The sequence below is a fragment of the Mustela nivalis genome (genome assembly GCF_964662115.1).
Source record: "Mustela nivalis genome assembly, chromosome: 17".
NCBI lineage: Eukaryota > Metazoa > Chordata > Mammalia > Carnivora > Mustelidae > Mustela > Mustela nivalis.
The window spans coordinates 36,756,217-36,775,161 of NC_139036.1; the positions used below are offsets into that span (position 1 = coordinate 36,756,217).

General features: G+C 37.8%; 1 protein-coding gene across 5 annotated transcripts in view; it reads left to right on the forward strand.

Annotated features, from left to right (window-relative positions):
* Positions 1-18,945, forward strand: part of SPAG9 (sperm associated antigen 9) — a 136,332-nt gene that overhangs the window by 96,082 nt on the left and 21,305 nt on the right. For all 5 annotated transcript variants that reach the window (XM_082704587.1, XM_082704586.1, XM_082704590.1 and 2 more), the window contains 15 exons: positions 1,307-1,364; positions 2,773-2,925; positions 3,247-3,298; positions 5,168-5,298; positions 7,227-7,283; positions 8,292-8,465; positions 9,433-9,562; positions 11,813-11,902; positions 12,278-12,445; positions 12,875-13,046; positions 14,250-14,468; positions 14,970-15,165; positions 16,656-16,781; positions 17,998-18,078; positions 18,834-18,901. In XM_082704587.1, the coding sequence (XP_082560713.1) occupies positions 1,307-1,364; positions 2,773-2,925; positions 3,247-3,298; positions 5,168-5,298; positions 7,227-7,283; positions 8,292-8,465; positions 9,433-9,562; positions 11,813-11,902; positions 12,278-12,445; positions 12,875-13,046; positions 14,250-14,468; positions 14,970-15,165; positions 16,656-16,781; positions 17,998-18,078; positions 18,834-18,901 (1,875 nt within the window). The remainder of the gene's footprint in view (positions 1-1,306; positions 1,365-2,772; positions 2,926-3,246; positions 3,299-5,167; positions 5,299-7,226; positions 7,284-8,291; positions 8,466-9,432; positions 9,563-11,812; positions 11,903-12,277; positions 12,446-12,874; positions 13,047-14,249; positions 14,469-14,969; positions 15,166-16,655; positions 16,782-17,997; positions 18,079-18,833; positions 18,902-18,945) is intronic.

Sequence of the window (18,945 nt, forward strand, 5' to 3'; positions counted from 1 at the left end):
CTTCATGGTAGAAGTACACTGATCTTTGAGAATATTTGAAGATATTTGAGATAATTATAATACAGACAAAGTATGAGTTCATATGTGAGCACACAATTTTTAGCATTCCTAGGCTGGTTTTAAATTATCTTTTAAGTCATTTGAAATACTACCTTTTAAAAAATCAAGGGACACATTAACTCCTTTTCCTTATATAGTTTCTTAGGACTTCCTGTATAGCTGGGTTATATGAATAATATTTCTTCCATTGTATGTAGTTTTTCAACATTACCTTAGGATAAGTGAATGGTGGGTCTTTGCTTTGTTTTGCCTTTTTGTTTTTGTAATTTTTTTGAGATACCTTCCCTAGTGTGTTGTTTTACTTCTTTAGTTTCTTATAAGTAGCAAATTAAGTAACTTTCTTCTCCCTAAAGATCATTGCATTGAATCTTGCATTGAATACTCTGCCTTACAGTCCTCATTAAATTATTAAAAGGATTCTGTAAAGTCATAACTGATTATTATTTCAGAGGTGACACTTTGAAGGAAACTTTATATTATTGATTTGGGATTTTCAATCCAATTATTCAGTTTCATCGCACAAAAGAATTGGTAAAGCATTTTTTCTAGGTATAACATGTCAGAGAACATCCTTATGAATGGAGGAAATCATCTTAATTTCTATCTTTTGCACATCATTATGCATTAAGTCATAACACTGTGATTCCAGGTGTATTTCATATCATGCATAAAACTTTACAGATTAATAATCTATTTTCATGCTGTTTCTTACATAAAACATTTCTTGTTCTTTGTTTTTGCTTTACATGGAATGCATGGGCTTTAAGACCATAATTTCTTTGGTAAGGTTTCATCTGCATTGGGGTTCCGTCCTTCTTTGGCCTGTTTCTGCCTGTTCTTTCTTAGTAAGACCCAATTATTAGGCAAAAGCCTAAAATACCAGCTGTGATTTGGAAATGATTTCTGATCTGTATTAATGCTTACACTTTTTTTCCCTCTAAATCTTTTACTGCTACTTTTTAGAATGTTTGGCAGAAAAGTCTTGATCAATTGAAATAATTATGAGAAACAAAATACAGACCGTTACAAAGAATTGGCTAACAAAATCTTTGGTTTTTGATGGATAATTATAATTTTTATAACCTATGCAAGTAGATATATCAAAAAAAATTATAGAAAGAATACTAAAGGATAGATACAATTTATAAATTAAAATTTGGGTATCTAGCTTATTATAATACAAATTTATATAATTTTTGATAATTTTTTGAAAGGTTTTAATTATTTTTTGAAATTTTTTTGGTAGGAATGGGTCGTGAAGTTGAGAATCTTATATTAGAAAATACACAACTGTTGGAAACCAAGTAAGTATATACAAATTTTTAAAAAGATTTTATTTATTTATATGAGAGAGAGAGAGAGAGCATGCAGACACAAGCAGAGGGGAGGGGCAGAGCAAGGGAGAAGCAGGCTCCCTGCTAAGCAGGACCTTGGGATTATAACCTGAGCCCAAGACAAATGCTTAACCCACTGAGCCACTCAGGTGCCCCAGTATACACAATTTTTTCTTTTTAAGATTTTATGTATTTTGACAGAGACAGCAAGAGAGGAAACACAAGCAGGGGAAGTCAGAGAGAGAGATGCAGACTTCCCGCTGGGTAGGGAGCCTGATGTGGGCTCGATTCCAGGATCCTGGAATCCTGACCTGAGCCGAAGGCATATCTTTAACCCACTGAGCCACCCAGGCGTCCCTATATACAGAAATTTTTTTAAATTTATTTATTTATTTATTTATTTTTTAAATATTTTATTTATTTATTTGACACAGAGAGATCACAAGTGGGCAGAGAGGCAGGCAGAGAGAGAGGAAGGGAAGCAGGCTCTCCGCTGAGCAGAGAGACCGATGCGGGACTCGATCCCAGGACCCTGAGATCATGACCTGAGCCGAAGGCAGCAGCTTAACCCACTGAACCACCCAGGCGCCCGGGTTTCTTTAGTTCTACATAAATGTTTTTTGATCTATCCCCTGCCCAGCTGTCCTCTATAGCTGACGGTTTTCAGGAGTAATTTGTGGGACCTTAGAACCTCAAACATACGGGAGTCTTGGTTAGTGGGGCAGGTCCTGAGTCCTGTGGAAAAGCGGCCCGGTTCCCTTTGTTAATTTGCTGTGTCAGAGCAACTTTGGAACATTTGTGTAGATCTAGAATAGAATGCAGTTAATGAGGCACTATGCCCACCTATATGCAGAAGGACTAGATCTATTTATTTTTTCCTAGATTTATTTTTTCCATCGGCATTATATCAAAAACCAATGCTATACCTTGGGTAATTGAATTTAAATTAAAAAGAAAAAAAAAAAGAATTTTCCCCCCAGATTTCCACCCCAAGTTTATACTTTTTTGTCATCAATTATTAAAGGTAAAGATCAAAGATAAATTTGTTGACTAGATGATTTTTTCCCCTTTGAGTTTAACAATAGTACCGTTATGGATGCTATTTTGTAAAAGTTTCATCTTAGTTAATTGTGGTATTTTTGTTAATTGGTAGTCTGCTCTGCTTTCCCGGTTTATTCTTCGCTAAGTGGGAAGAGTAAAAACTTCTATGGTTGTGTGTTTTTTTATCTTTATCTACAAACAACACGGGGTGGAAGATCTTCATAATACTAAGTTAGTCAGCTTTGATTATGTAGTTACTTTCATCTGTAAGAGAATAAGCTAAAAGACAGGAAGGGTATCCATTTGTAACGATATACATGAAAAACGTGTTTCTTAGACATGCTTTGAATGTAGTGAAGAACGACTTGATTGCAAAGGTGGACGAGCTGACCTGCGAGAAGGACGTGTTGCAGGGGGAGCTGGAGGCTGTGAAACTCGCCAAGCTGAAGCTCGAGGAGAAGAACAAGGAGCTGGAGGAAGAGCTTAGGAAGTAAGTTTAGGCCTTGGCCACTCTGAACCCAGCTGTCTTTGACGGGTCTTTGCCATTGGGCCACAAAGGGTCACAAGTGTGTCTCCCACCCCACCCCTGCTGGGCCAGCCCTGCCGCTGGTAGCCTTCTCCAGCCCCAGTGGGTGGCCCTTTCCAGCCATTCAGGAGCAGCAGGCGGTGCTGGGAGGGTAAGGGAACTAAATACTCTGGAAAGAGAAGAATACTCATTTTGTGTCAATTAAAAATTTTGACCTACTCTTTCATTCCTTGAAAAGATGAACACAACTCAAATAACATGTTCTTTTTTTTTATTCCCCACCAGAGCTCGCGCAGAAGCCGAAGATGCACGGCAAAAAGCAAAAGATGATGATGATGTAGGTTTATGATGTCAGATTTTTTTCTTAATCCTTTTTGGTTTTTAAGAAAGCTTACTAATGAAGCTTTGGATATAGCATTATAGAAAGATAGAAGATCCTTTTGTGGTCATGAGTAGGACAGCGTACTCTCCCACATGGTATCTGGAGGTCAGGCTTTCTGGCTAGGTGTGGTGTGCTCATTTTTTTTCTGTGGCTCTGTGCTGTGACCTTGTTTGCATGGTCAAGCTCAAGGACTAGCCGCAGTATTTTGGATTTCAGTATTGTTTGTTTTGTCTCAAATTTTTACTTAGAAATATGAAAGCTTGTTTATAAAAGTTGTTTAATAGTATTAAACATAAAAAAGATGAATTCTAAAACTTTAGTAATAGGCAGTCAGCTTATATTGTTTTCAACATATGTAAATACAAAAGACTAAATATGAGTTTTTACCAATATAATTAGCATCACAGTACCTGTACAGGGTGCCCTGTACAGAATGATTATTTAATGTCTCTGCAATCTTGCTTTTTTTTTTTTAAATATGTAATACTTGGTATATACCAAAAATATACATAACATGGGTAAGTTATGAAACATTAATTTATTATGTAATATGTATTATTTGTCTGTATATGTATTATGTAGTAATATAATGAATATATATTCATATATAATAATATATAATATATATTTATATATAAATATATTATAATTATATATAATATGTATTATATATATAATAATATAATATAATGAACCCACCACTTAATCTAAGAACTAGAACATTATCAAACATTGAAGCTACCTCCCCTCTTGAAGAGACCACAATCCTGTATGTATCATTTTCTTACCTTTCAAAAATTTTGCGGGGGCACCTGGCTGGCTCAATTGGTAGAGCGTGCAACTCTTGATCTTGGAGTCGTGGTGAGTTCAAGCCCCACCCTGGGTCTAGAGCTCACTTAAAAAAAAATAATAATTTTATCATGTCACACATATATGTATCCTTATAAAATATGGTTTAATTTTCATTGTTTTTTATTTCATACTTAGAGATCCACTACTTTTACTCAGCATTATGTTTGAAAATATTCAGTCCTTGAATCCTCTGTTGTTTGACTTCCTTTAAAGGAGACGCAAAGGTGTTGCTGGAGGACAGAGGAGGAGGTCCACCAGGGCTAAACTCAGCCTCTTTCTTACTCACACTTGCAAAACAAAAGCCCTATAATTAAACCAGTCTTCCTCCTCAGAAGAGCATTTAGGAATTACAGTAGAAGAAAGCTGACTTGAGCATACTTCTTTGAGTCTTACCACACTAACATCCTTCACTCTCTCTAAGAAGAATTATAGTTAATACACTTGTCTCCAGCTTGTATTTCCATTGGGTGCCTTGGTACCTAGCCAATATATGTAGATGATGGGTAGTTTGAGATAAGTTAACCCCTTTTGGAACTAAAACTAACTTGTAAAAAATTGCTGAATAATTAGTATTTGTTAAAGAATATCAACTTAAAATAATGTTGTTAGAGGAACATTTCCAGACAATCTATGTCAACAGATTAACTTTGTTCATCTTTCTTGGTTTTAGTTCAGAATCTACACTGGTCAAAAAGAAAAAAAAGAATCTACACTGGTCTTTGTATTTCCTTTATACTATGTTCAAGTATCTGTATTTCTATTCAGAAATTAAATTGTTTACCTCTTTTCAGTCATAAGTAATTACTAAAATCTCTTTATTGATTTTATTTTTATATTAGGTTGTTTTTCATTAAATGATCCAGTAGATGAGAAATTAAGAAATATTTCAAAGCTTTGATTCTGCTAAAGTTTAACAACACCAAAAACAGTTATAGGCTCCCAGAGTGATCTGCAGTGTTCTTTTTGTTATAGAGTGATATTCCCACAGCCCAGAGGAAGCGATTTACTAGAGTAGAAATGGCCCGCGTTCTAATGGAGAGAAACCAATATAAGGAGAGATTGATGGAGCTTCAGGAAGCTGTTCGATGGACAGAGATGATTCGGTTCGTACGAGATGTGCCTCTTGGCGCTTTTCTAATATTGTTTCCTAGGTCTGAATAGTCCTTCACTCAGAACTGGAGTCCAGTCTTGGGGATCCAAACCTCGTACTCTTTTTACTAGGAAATACTTTCTGAAATAACACTAGGGATTAGGGACAGTATGTGTGACCAAAATGAGTGCCTTTTGTGGGTAAAGGGCGCTTGGAGAATGTTTCCATGACCTCTAAAAGGTAATTATTATTACTTAGGAATGATGGTCTTTTTTCAAAAGAATAAAGAAATTGACACTACTTTTACAGTAATGCCAGAGAAAGATACGAATTTCACATGCCACCCAGAAAACTAAGTCATTTTTACTCTGTGTCTTTATGTAAAATACTCTTGTCCAATTCCCTGCCCCCACCCCCTTTCTGGCTGTTTATACAAAATGTACTTTCCGCAGACATCTTCACTGATCTGATCTTAGATCTCATCTAATGCTGCCATCTAATGGCCATATTCTCAGTAACAGGAAAAGCTCGTGAAATGTTCGTGAACTAGCTGCCCCCCCGAATTTGCCCATATTTTTGAGTTTGGATTCCCATGTCAGATTTACCAATAATAGTACAGATACACTGACACATTGTTTTAAAGATTGTGAACACATTTTTTAACCTCCAACTTTTACTTTGCGAGCACATTATTTATTTAACTGTATGTCCTTTACTGGTGTCATACTAGAATGGAAGTACTTTATATAAGACATTTACGATTTGCTAAACTTGTAATTGCTGCTGAGAAGGAAGGAGATCAGTATTCTAATCTTCATTAATTGGTCAAGAAGCTAATGTACTAAGAAGCTTGTTCTTAACTCAGACATTTAATGGATTTTACATAAATAATAAATATTTAAAAAATGGACATGGGGTACCTTAGTGGCTTAGTCAGTTAAGCCTCTGACTCTCAGCTTCGGCTGGGGTCATGATCATGGCGACATGAGATTGGGTTGTGTCGTCGGGCTCTGTGCTCAGTGGGGAGTCTGCTAGAGATTCTCCCCTGCCACCATCTCTCTCAAATAAATAACTAAATCTTAAAAATTGAGCTATATAGAGGGGTTTCAGTTTCTTTCCTTTTTTCTTTTTTACAATTGATTTATTTTAGAGAGAGAAGCACAAATGGGAGGGACAGAGGGAGAGGAAGAAAAATCTCAAGCAGACTCCACAGTCCCACAACACCGAGATCACAACTTGAGCTGAAACCCAGGGTTAGATGCTCAACCGACTGGGCACCCAGGCTCCCCAGCAGGCTCCACTTTTCATTGCTATTTTTGATTTTAGCAGCCATGTGGTAGTGCACAAGTGGGAAAAAAAAAAAAAAAAAAGTGGTGTCTTTTTTTTTTTTTTTTAACTTTTCCATTGAATTAAAAGATGTTTTCAATTTAGTCCTTTAAAAAAATGTGAAAAGTGAGCCCTGATAATGAGAGCAGAATCCTTTCTACCTTACTAAATTAGTTTGGAGCATCTTATTTTCTGAAATTTTCTTGAACTACCTATAAATCCAGTTTATCCCTTTCTTTGGTCATCTTTTCAGTAGTGGAAAGTATTAATCCTATGAAAAATGACCCATCAGAACAGTAAAGGTACAGGTTATCTTAGGAGAGCTGGAGCACGAGGACTTTCAAGACCTTTGTGTAAAGCTAAGGATTCACAAGACAATATTTTGACAAAAGGGAGAATATCCTTTTTCCTTTATTGAAGATATCTCTCTTCAATAAATTTTTTTTTTTTAATATTTACATTCAGGCATGTTGGCTGTCTGTTCAGCAGAGATGACAATCTTGTCTTGGTCAGTGGACTGAGCTCTTCGATGTGTCCCCTGTTCTTCAGATAAAAGCTAAAACATCTCACTGATAAAACATTTTTTTCTTTCTTTGTTTTTCTTTTTAAATATAGTGCATCAAGAGAAAATCCAGCCATGCAGGAAAAAAAAAGGTCAAGCATTTGGCAGTTGTAAGTATCTAAAAACACATAAAGATATTAAAGAGCACTTTGAGACAAGATTATAGTCAAAATATTTCTGAGAATGATTTTGTGTCTCCTTCTTTTTAAAATTTGGAGTATATAGCTAAGTTGAACTTTTTTCTTTTTAATATGTAGCATGCCAGCTCGGTAAGGCTATTCTTGAGGACAAACATGCTGTCGTAAGCTGCATCCTATTGCTTATGCACTTGGTAGAATCTTCTGCTAAATTAAATCAAAATTATGGGGAATTATTCAGAGTGATAATTACGTGGATCCTCAGTAAATAAGTTACATGGATTCACCGGTTGTGTGATTGTAAGGAACTTTGCAAAGTAAAGCATAGAAATTAATGTCTGTAGGTTTGAGTAGTGAGTGTGTTTGTGTGTTTCAGAGTTGAATTATATTCATGCCGGAAGAACTGCGCACTTACTATACTTTAAACTTACCCTTTTTGGTGAATCTGCTATTAATAGAACTGTTAATTCTTTTAAGTGGATATGAAGGTAGATATATAATTTGAGCTTAATGAGAAAATGTATAAGATGTGTATTAAAATGATAGTAAGTGTTCCAGTACTTACTACTTTTAGAACTGGCAAACTAAGCTTCTGTTCAAACCATGCAGCTATAACCTTGCTGTTTAACAACTACTTACCAAGTAAGAGCTAGGACCCATCTTACTCCTTCATTACAAGAAGTTCCCTGTACTTCAGCGTTTCTTCCTTTCATTATGTGAATTGCTAATTAAAGTGCCAGGATCTACCATTCTAAGCAATAGTTCCTCTTTCCTGAATGTCTGAGTTTGGCTGTGAGTTATTGCTAAGGATGCAGCGTATGACTACAAAAAATCTTTCTGCCAGTTCCTAACTCATGGCCCTTTAAAAGCTCTCTGGAATTTATGGAAAGTTATGGATTGTTTTTTATAGTGCATGTAATAACACTCTCTAGTGGGTGCTCTCTCTTGCTCTCTCTCGCTCTCTCACTTTTTTCTTTTTAGTTTCAGCCGACTTTTCAGCTCCTCAAGTAATACTACTAAGAAGCCTGAACCACCTGTTAATTTGAAATACAATGCACCCACCTCTCATGTTACTCCTTCTGTCAAGAAAAGAAGCAGCACCTTATCTCAGCTCCCGGGGGATAAGTCCAAAGCCTTTGATTTCCTTAGCGAAGAGTAAGTATTTTGCAGACTAGTAGTTATGCTCCAAATAAGTTAATAGTTCAGAACATTCTTGCCCCTTATCAGATCAGTGGTAAGGTACCCATAAGTCTATAAAGAAGCCATCTCTGTAATGTAACTGCCTACCTTTAAGTATTTGTAGTCAATATCTTTTATGAACATTGCATTTCACAGGTTTCATAAACAGAAGTTGTCTTTGTTGCTGCTCAATAACACTGATGAATATTAGCAAAATGTTAAAGGCCTATATAAGCCCTTATCCTAAATGTTTGAACATTTCCTTTGGTGTCAGAAGTTGATTTTTCCTCCTGACTCTGCTGCTCATCAGTGAACATGAACTTGGACAAACTAACCTCTCGCCCTAGTTTCTCTGGCTGTAAATTGAGGATGATAGCCTGTCTCAGAGGCACTAGGGTTAAATTACCCAGGGTATGTAAAGTGCCTGACACACAGATTTGTTAACTAAGACATACACAGCAAGTTAGTTTGCGTTTCCGTCTTCTGAAACAAAGCAGTGGTGTCCAGAAATTAACCTTTATTATCTTCCTAAGAATATATGGATTTATTGATCTTTAATGACTTCTAGCACATTCCCTGGCATGAGAAAATTCTCAGTAAATATTTGCTGAATGAACAAAGAAAGGGGAGGAACTAAAAATATTTAAGAATTTTTCCTTTTCATGTGGCCAAAATGTGAAACCCAATAGAAATCGGATGGCTGATGATTCAACATAATAAAGTAAGCTACTTGCTAATCTGTTAAAGTTTGACTGCTGTACCCACTGTACAACTTTAAAAGGCCGGCTTTAGGCTAATACTTCTCAGAAAGGCAGATCTTGAAGGAATCTTAACTGAAATTTTGTAATTTTTTTATTGTCATTTTTGCTGTCTCAGCAGGAAAGGGGAGATTTGCTGTCGTTATATTCCCTTAATTAAAAAGGGAAATTTCTTTGCATTTTAGAACTGAAGCTAGCTTAGCCTCGCGCAGAGAACAGAAGAGAGAGCAGTATCGGCAGGTAAAGGCCCACGTTCAGAAGGAAGATGGTAGAGTGCAGGCTTTTGGCTGGAGTCTGCCTCAGAAGTACAAACAGGTAAGGTGTGAACATGGTACGAGCATCTAGTGGGAAGTGCTAGGGGAGAGGAGTATGTCTGGGCAGGAAGGAATTTAAATACCTGTCTCAAACCTGCTCATTTTAAGTTCGTGGACTTGGCATACACTTGCAGAAGGGTTGATGGTAGTGGTTCTCAGGCTGGTTTTTGGAGCGTCAGAACTCAAAAGAAATGCCTGAGTCTGGGAGGAGGCAGGGGGTCAACAGGAGGTTTACCAAGTGCACGGACTTGAAGTAATCCGTTGTGGTTTTTTTTTGTTGGTTTTTGTTGTTTTGTTTTGAGGGATAATTGACATATAGCATTATATTAGTTTCAGGTACACAACATAATGATTTAATGTTTTTATGTATTGTGAAAGCATCACCACAGTAACTGTAGTTAACATCATCAGCAAACATGGTTACAGATTTTTTTCCTTGTAGTGAGAACTTTAACCTCTCTTAGCAGCTTTAATTGTGCAGTACAGTATTACTAGTTAGAGTTGCTGTGCCATACATTACATCCTGAGGACTGATTTTGGAAGTTTGTACCTTTGACCTCCTTTACAAAGCACTTCACCTGTCTCTAACCCCTGCCTCTAGCAGCCGCCAGTTTATTCTCTGTGTTTATGAGCTTTGTATGTTTGTTTGTTTAAGATTCCACACAGAAGTGAGATCATACAGTATTTGTTTTTCTATGTCTGAATTTACCTCCCTTAGCATAAAGCCCTCAAGTTCCATTCATGTTGTCACAGATGGAAAACTACTATTCTTTTTTATGCCTAAATAATATTCCTTTGTATTTATAAACCACATTTCCCTTACACATTCATTTATTGATGGGCACTTAAGTTGTTTCCATGTCTTGGCTACTGTACGTAATGCTACAGTGAACATGGAGGTGCATATATCTTTTCAAGTTAATGTTTTTGTTTTCTCCAGATGAATACTCAGAAGTGGAATTGCTGGATTGTATGGTAGTTCTATTCTTAATTTTTTAAAAAAAAGTCATCTCTGTGCCCAGTGTGGGGCTTGAACTCATGACCCTAAGATCAAGAGTCGCATGCTCTACCAACTAAATGAGCTAGGCACCCCTATTTTTTATTTATTAGGAGCCTCCGTACTGTTTTCCATAATGGCTGTTCCAGTTTACATTCCCACTATCAGTACATAACGTTTGCTTTTCTCCACATCCTTACCTTCTTGTCTTTTTGATAGTAGCAATTCTGACAGGTGTGAGATGATACCTCATTGTGGTTTTGATTTGCATTTCCCTAATGATTAGTGATGTTGAGCATCTTCACATGTACCTGTTGGTGGTCTGTTATCTTCTTTGGAAAAATATTCAGATCCTTTGCCCATTTTTTAATCTGTTTGTTTGTTTTTGCTATTGAGTTGCATGTGTATCTTGCTGTACTTTAATTGAAGATTTCATTTTTTAAAAAATCTCTTTTTTAGGGACACCTGGGTGGCTCAGCAGATTAAGCCTCTGCCTTTAGTCCAGGTCATGATCTCAGGGTCGAGCCCCACATCAGGCTTGCTGCTTGGCAGGGAGCCTGCTTCTCTCTCTCTCTCTGCCTGCTTCTCTGCCTACTTGTGATCTCTCTCTCTCTCTGTGTCGAATAAATAAAATCTTAAAAATATATATATCTTTTTTAGATTTATTTATTTATTTCAGAGTGAGAGAGAGGGAAGGAGGGAGAGAGGGAGAGCACACGCAGTGTGGAGAGGAGAGGGGCAAAGGGAGAGAGATATCGATGCGGGGCTCTATCCCAGGACCCCGAGATCATGACCTGAGCCAAAATTCAGAGTCAGCCTTTTAACTGACTGAGCCACCCAGGTGCTCAGAAAAACCTTTGTTTTTTAGAAGTTTTAAGAAGCCATTGTCATGTAACCTTCCAAACTGTTGACTTAAACCTCAGTTCAGGTTTACACGAGCTTTACTTGTCTACTTCCGTATTCACTTTCCCTGAAAGACTCAAACATGAGTACACATACACACGCACAAGCATACTAACATGTACATGAAGTAGTGTATCTCTTCTGAGCTCCCATAGTATCTTGTTTATTTTTTCTAACTGCCACTTGACTTTCTGCTTTTTTTTTCAAATAAGAATAACAGAATTAACTTGGACATGATTTCAAAGAGGAAGGATGTACCAGCATTGCTTGCCCATGGCTCAGTGGTTCTGTGAGCTCACTTTTGATGAGACTTACCAATGTGTCTTTCTCTCTCCCCCACCTAATTATTAGGTGACCAATGGCCAAGGGGAAAATAAGATGAAAAATCTACCTGTGCCTGTCTATCTCAGACCTCTAGATGAGAAAGATACATCAATGAAGGTAAATTAATTTTGAAGTTAAAGGAAATATTTCTTAAACTCTGGATGGATTTTCTTTCTAAAACCAGAAAAGTTTAAATTCTGCTTTTGTGGGTGAGGTTATTGTTTATTTTATAATTTTAAACTGGGATACTTTCAATATTAAAGACCTGTATTCATGGGGCGCTTGTCTGACTCAGTAGAACGTGCACCTCTTAATTTCAGGGTCTTGAGTTTGAGCTCCACACTGGGGAGAGTTTACTTGAAAGAAAGGAACAACAACAAAAAGACCTATATTCATAATCATTAGATTTTTAAAGAAATGTGAAAAGTTCTAAACATTTTTAGAAAGAAAATTACTGACATACCCCCCCACCCTTTTTTCAAACCCAAAAAGCTGTGGTGTGCTGTTGGAGTCAATTTATCAGGTGGGAAGACCAGAGATGGTGGTTCTGTTGTTGGAGCAAGTGTATTTTACAAGGATGTTGCTGGTTTGGATACAGAAGGCAGTAAACAGCGAAGTGCATCCCAGAGTAGCTTAGACAAATTAGACCAGGAACTTAAGGTAAGTGTATGCACTAATGTTTGACCTCCTGGTTGTAGCTTTTTGGTTCAAAACTGAACTTCTGGTCCAGCTTCTAATTGGGATTATTATGCAGGTTCCTTACACTCTCTTTTAGATCCATTTTACTGAGGTGTATTTTACATATGATAAAGTATATACACTTGAAATGGGTACAGTTCGAAGAGTTTTGACAAATGTATATACCCATTTAAGAACCATCAAAATCAAGATAGAGAACATTTTTATCATTAACCTGCTTTAATTGCTATTTTTTACTATTTAATTTTGAAAGGTGGTTGTATTTTTAGCCTTTTCAAATCTGAAAACAAACGCAAAAGAGTATTACCCTTTACTGTTATAGCACAGCTGTATGAATATGTACACATACATATCATTTTAAACATTCATTTTCTTACTCTGTATACATAGGAACAGCAGAAGGAGTTAAAAAATCAAGAAGAATTATCCAGTCTAGTCTGGATCTGTACAAGCACTCATTCAGCTACAAAAGTTATCATTATTGATGCTGTTCAACCAGGCAACATCCTAGACAGTTTCACTGTTTGCAACTCTCATGTTCTGTGTATAGCAAGCGTACCAGGTAAGAGGAAGCCATGTCCCTCTCTTCCTACCATCTACACCTTTTTACTGACAGGAACTGACTTGCTTGCTGGAGGTACAGTTATGCACTGCTCTCATGGAGCTTAGGTTCTAGCTGGGGAGGACCAAAAATAGACTGGAAATAAATGACTAAATAAGATTTTCAAATATTAAGAAGATAATAAAACAATGGTAACATGAGAAGATGCCTGCTGGACAAAGAGCAAGGGACTGTTTAGATTGATGAGAAAGAGAAGGCTTCTGAAGTTAGGGATTGAATATTACATAATGTTAAAACATTGGTTTAAAATGGGTGCTCACGATATGCCTACACAATGCAATATTATTTAGTCATAAGAAGGAATGTAATTCTGTTACATGCTACAACATAGATTAATTTTGGAAACATGCAAAGCGAAGTAACCCAGACACACAAGAGCAGATGTTGTATGATTCCATTTATATGAGCCATCTAGACGAGGCAGATTCATGAAGACAGAGGTAAATTAGAGATTAATAGGAATAGGGGTGGGGGAGGCTCGGGGAACAGGGTTAATGAGGACACATTTTCTGTGAGGTGTGCTGGAAAAATTTCAGACAAATAGTTGTGGTTGCATGGCATTGTGTAAATAAATAATGCCACTGGGTTGTACATTTAAACATGTTGAAATATGGCAGGTTTGATGTTACGTATGTATATTTTACTGCAACAAAATATTTTAATGTGCTATGAATAAGAACAGCCTTCTGAATAAAGGAAACAAGAAATTTATTTTTATATGGGAAATGCTCAGTTTTTCAATGTATTACTAATACCTAAAGACACTGTGTACACCTATGGCGATGAGCTTTTAATAGTGGTGGAAGTCCATATTGCAAATAGTATACTTGATAATTAAAAAAGATTATTTTTACTGACTCGTTGGATATTAGATTTCCTTGTTTTTAACCTCATTAGGTGGCTGCTGAGGAACTCATTAAGAACAGAAGTGTCACTTCTGACATTTTCATGTTTAGTTATGCTTGCAGTAATAGAAGTATTATCTTAATTTTTGAAGTTGCTTTCTCATTTTGTGAAGGTTAATTTAAATAAAATCTAAAGTTACCATGCTGGCGGTGTATTTAAGTAGTTGTCCCATCTGCACGCTCTTATTTCAAACCTTACTTACTTAGCTATTAGAAAAAGGTTTTTCTTGTTTTTCAGGAGCAAGAGAAACAGACTACCCTGCAGGAGAAGAGCTTTCAGAATCTGGACAGGTAGACAAAGCGTCTTTATGTGGCAGCATGACCAGCAATAGCTCAGCAGAGACGGACAGCCTGTTGGGGGGCATCACAGTGGTTGGTTGTTCTGCAGAAGGTGTGACAGCAGCTGCCACTTCCCCTAGTACTAACGGTGCTTCTCCAGTAATGGAAAAACCACCAGGTATCACTCTCTTCTTACATGTCATCAGTATGGAGTCAGAGCCTATCCCAGAGGCCTCATTACAGACTCCTACTCGATTTGGATCTTCAAGTAATGAGGGTGAAAAGCTCAAAAGGAAGATACTGTAATACTGTTGTAATGCCTATTAAAACAAGAATTCTGTGTTTGGGGGCACTCAGGTGGCTCAGTTGTTAGGCGTCTGCCTTCGGCTTGGGTCATGATCCCAAGGTCCTGGGATCAAGCCCCATGTTGGGCTCCCTGCTCATCAGGAAGCCTGCTTCTCCCTCTCCCACTTCCCCTGCTTGTGTTCCCTCTCTCGCTGTCTCTCTCTGTCAAATGAGTAAAATCTTTAAAAACAAAAACAAAACAAGCCCAAGAATTCTGTATTTCATGGCATAGGGTGGAGGAGGATGGGGTAGGTGGAGTGGAATTCTGTAGCGGTGGTTTGTGTGGGGAAAAGCTCAAACCCAGAATAGTAAGCAAGTTTTATTTATTTTGTAGAAAAGGAAGCAGAAAATAGTGAGGTTGATGAAAACGTTCCAACAGCAGAAGAAGCAACAGAAGCCACAGAAGGCAATGCAGGATCAACTGAAGACACCGTGGACATCTCCCAGCCCGGTGTGTACACGGAACACGTCTTCACAGATCCTCTGGGAGTTCAAATCCCGGAAGACCTCTCGCCGGTGTATCAGTCAAGGTATGCAGATGGGTCAGCAACTTAGGAAACCAGGAAAGTGCTCACATGAAAGGAACAAAATCCTCTCAAGCAGCCACAGTATTCGTACTAGGTCTCCATCTCTCCTTCCACCGCATCTGCTCTGGATTCCCCTCCCCTCTCCTTATGTTCTCTATTCCTTCTAACTTAAAAAACAAAACAAGGTGAAAAAAACACACAAAGAAGCCCTTGCCTATAGGTACAATAGTCAAAATCTTCCTGGTCATTTTCTCTTCTGATATGATTTGTTTTTTCATTCCCATTCAGACTGTAACTGTGCCATTTTCCTCCCCAGCCCTCCTTTCACTCCAGCCCCAGTTAGCTGTGAAATTCACAGTCTAGATTTCCCATGTGGGTTTGGATGACTTTTTAAAATTTTTTCTGGCAAATAGCTCTTCCTTTAAAGCAAAAGGAAATCTAGGCCCATTTAATGAATTCATTATTTTCTGCCTTCTCTAGGCCTTTATAGAAAGCTGATAGAGATCTGTCTAAATGTGATTCTTTTTTTTATTTAATATTCCTCCTCTTGTTTATAGAGTGATAAGTGTCTATTAACATTTGTCAATATAAGAATAAAGTCATCTTGGGTGCCTGGGTGGCTCAGTCGGTTAAGTGTCTGCCTTCAGCTCAGGTCATGATCCCAGGGTCCCAAGTCAGACTCCCTGCTCAGCGGGGAGTCTGCTTCTCCTTCTTCCTCTGTTTGCAACTCCGCCTCCTTAATGCTCTCTCTCTCTCTCTCTCTGTCAAATAATAAAAAGAATCTCCAAAAAAAAAAAAAGTCCTCTTTTTAGGAATAACAACTTTTTCTCTCTCGAATTTGATAGCCCACTTACCTTTTTCTAAAAATGTTCTGACAGTCCAAAGAAGGAAGGTCTTAGGAGAGAATATGAGTGTATTTTAGCATAATAATTTATTTTAGAAAAAAAATTTTTTAAAGATTTTATTTAAGAGAGAGAGCAAAAGAGAGCATGAGCTGAGGGAGAGGCGGACTCCCCACTGAGCAGGGAGCCTGATGCGGGGCTTGGGACATGACCTAACATAAAGGCAGACTCTTAACCTACTGAACCACCCAGGTGCCCCTAGAAAATTCTTTATACTCCTTCTGTGTGTGTGTGTATTTTGTCTTAAAACAAACCATGCCTTCCTCTTCTTTTCCCTAAGAAAAAAAAATTTAAAAATTCAAAATAACCCTAAGGGAGAACCGTAATTATAAGTCTGGATGTTAACTGCTATATTACGATGTCTTAACTCCCTTGTCTGCACCTTGGTTCTCTTTAGTATGTTAATGTTACTTCTGGTACAGCTGCTGAAGTATTTATGATAAGCATTTAAGTTTGGGTTTTCTGGAATGCTGGTGTTTGATTTTTTTTTTTTTTCAAGCTGTTAAACTAAAACTAAAATGTGGAAATGTTCAGTCCTTGAAAACTGCAGCTAAGCATACTCAGATGCTTTCCTTTTCCCCACCTTGCTAGTAATGACTCGGATGCATATAAAGATCAGTTATCAGTATTGCCAAATGAACAAGACCTGGTGAGAGAAGAAGCTCAGAAGATGAGTAGCCTTTTACCAACTATGTGGCTTGGAGCTCAGAATGGCTGGTAGGTGCCAACTCTTAATACTAGCTTTTGGAATCAGAAGATAAATAAGTAAAATGTGGTGCATAGGCATACAACAAAAAGTGCATATTGAAGCAGAGAACTTTGTGTACTTACAAATTTTGAGATGATATTCTAATTAATTCATAAACTGGACTTGCATTGTTTATGAGTGCTAAATCATATAGTTCTTTGTCACAGAATATTGCCTTTATGTAATATTCTTGGAAGAAGAGGTAAATAAAACTTGAAAATCTGGGTGATCCAGAAATAGAAGATCCTGAACAGCCCAGAGACGGAATTATGGGTGCATAGAAGGCTTACATAGGCTAGAGTGTATTCAGGAAATACCAACGATTAATCTGTTCGGCTGCACAAAGGCCCAGTTCAGAACATTCTGAACGTAACTGGGAAACACACTAGGGAGACCAGACAGATCCCAGTCTGAAAGCCTAGGAGATGATGACAAACATTGTGTGGTTTGTTCACATTCTAGTACAATGAAGAGTCTCCAAAAACTGTGCTTCTGCACAGGTTAAGTAAGGTCACCCACTAGTACATCTTTTCCTTAGGAGTCTTAATACTGCAGAGTGGAGGGTCAACCAACTTTTTCTCTGAAGCATCAGATAAGAAATGTATGGGGCTCTGTGGCCACATGAGCTCTCACAGCTTCTCAGCTCTGGCGTGCTGGTGCAGACAGCCACCGTGCGGGCAGCATGCACGCAGGGAGCACAGCTGGGCTCCTGGAACGCTGTGTGGATGCTGGAAGCCTCAGACGTCAACAGATACTCTTGATTTTTCCCAGCCATTTAAAAATGTGAAGATCATTTTTATCTCTCACACTATATGGAGACAGATTTGGCCTGCAGGCCATAGCTTGCCGCTTTCTGATGTAAGCTAGTGTGTCATCAGAAAGTTATAGTTTGGTGTAGTAGAAGAGTAAGGCCATTTTTTAAAACGGATTTTAGCCAAGGATTCTGAAGTCTGTGGGAATCTGAAACTAACTGACTGTGCATTATTCTAGTTCTGACTTTTCGCTCTTCTGTGTTTACTTTTGCGTAAGCAGCTTATTTCTTTATGTTAGACTCTCGTTGTTGTTATTTCCTAAGATTTTTGTGTTACTCTTCTTACCTCCTAAGGGAACTTTGTGGTCATTATTGGATGTAAGCAACAACTTGCTGTTCTCTGTGCCTTACCAGTCTCGATTTTGTTCTTGCAGTTTGTATGTGCATTCATCTGTAGCCCAGTGGAGGAAATGTCTCCATTCTATTAAACTTAAAGATTCGATTCTCAGTATTGTGTAAGTTTTATTTTAGAAATTCTTCTTTCAAAAATATGTATTTTGGTATAAGCTATCTTTGGTATAAGCTATAAGTCAGTATCCAGATTTTTCTTTCCCACTTGTGGAATCAGAGAAGCTGAATGAGATTGAAACTCTTACTTACTACAAAGTGAAATAATTCCTATATAGAGCTTTAAGTCTAACTTGTCAGGTTGATTCCTCACCAGCTTGTCAGGTGAGTTCTGTAGTACTCTGGGGAGAGAACCAATGAATACCTATTAATTTGTTTGTTGGAGGGGTCTTTAGAATTGGTGAGTTGTGGACTGGGGCATTGATTCACTAGTCCTTTCCTGTATGTCTCTATCAAAAACTCCTAAGTCCACAGAGCTGTTAGTTCCATTTAAGGCACCTCTCTGGGGTCTGTGGCCCTTCTGTGACAAGAGCAGCTTGGGCCCAGAAAGTGAAATAAGAAAGTCTGCACAGGCTTTTTGTTTAGTTCAGCTGACATTTTCATAGCAAGACTTTCTCAAGAAGAGTGTGTTCTGGGGCGCCGTGCTGGGTCAGTATAGAGTATGTGATTCCTCATCTTGGGGTCGTGACTTTGAGCCCCACACTGGGCGTAGAGATGACTTTAAAAAAAAAAATTCTTTAGGTTCTGGTATATCTGGAATATCATGGATTGGCCCTCTGAGGGCCTGTGAACTAGTTCAGTAGCATGTGGTCCCTCCCGCACTCCCAAATGGAGAGTCCTGAAATCCCTTTTCCTGTTGCAGACACGTGAAAGGAATTGTGTTAGTGGCCCTGGCTGATGGCACCCTTGCAATCTTTCACAGAGGAGTTGGTGAGTTGTTATGAATATATGATGTGCCCAGTTTGTTGCTTTGC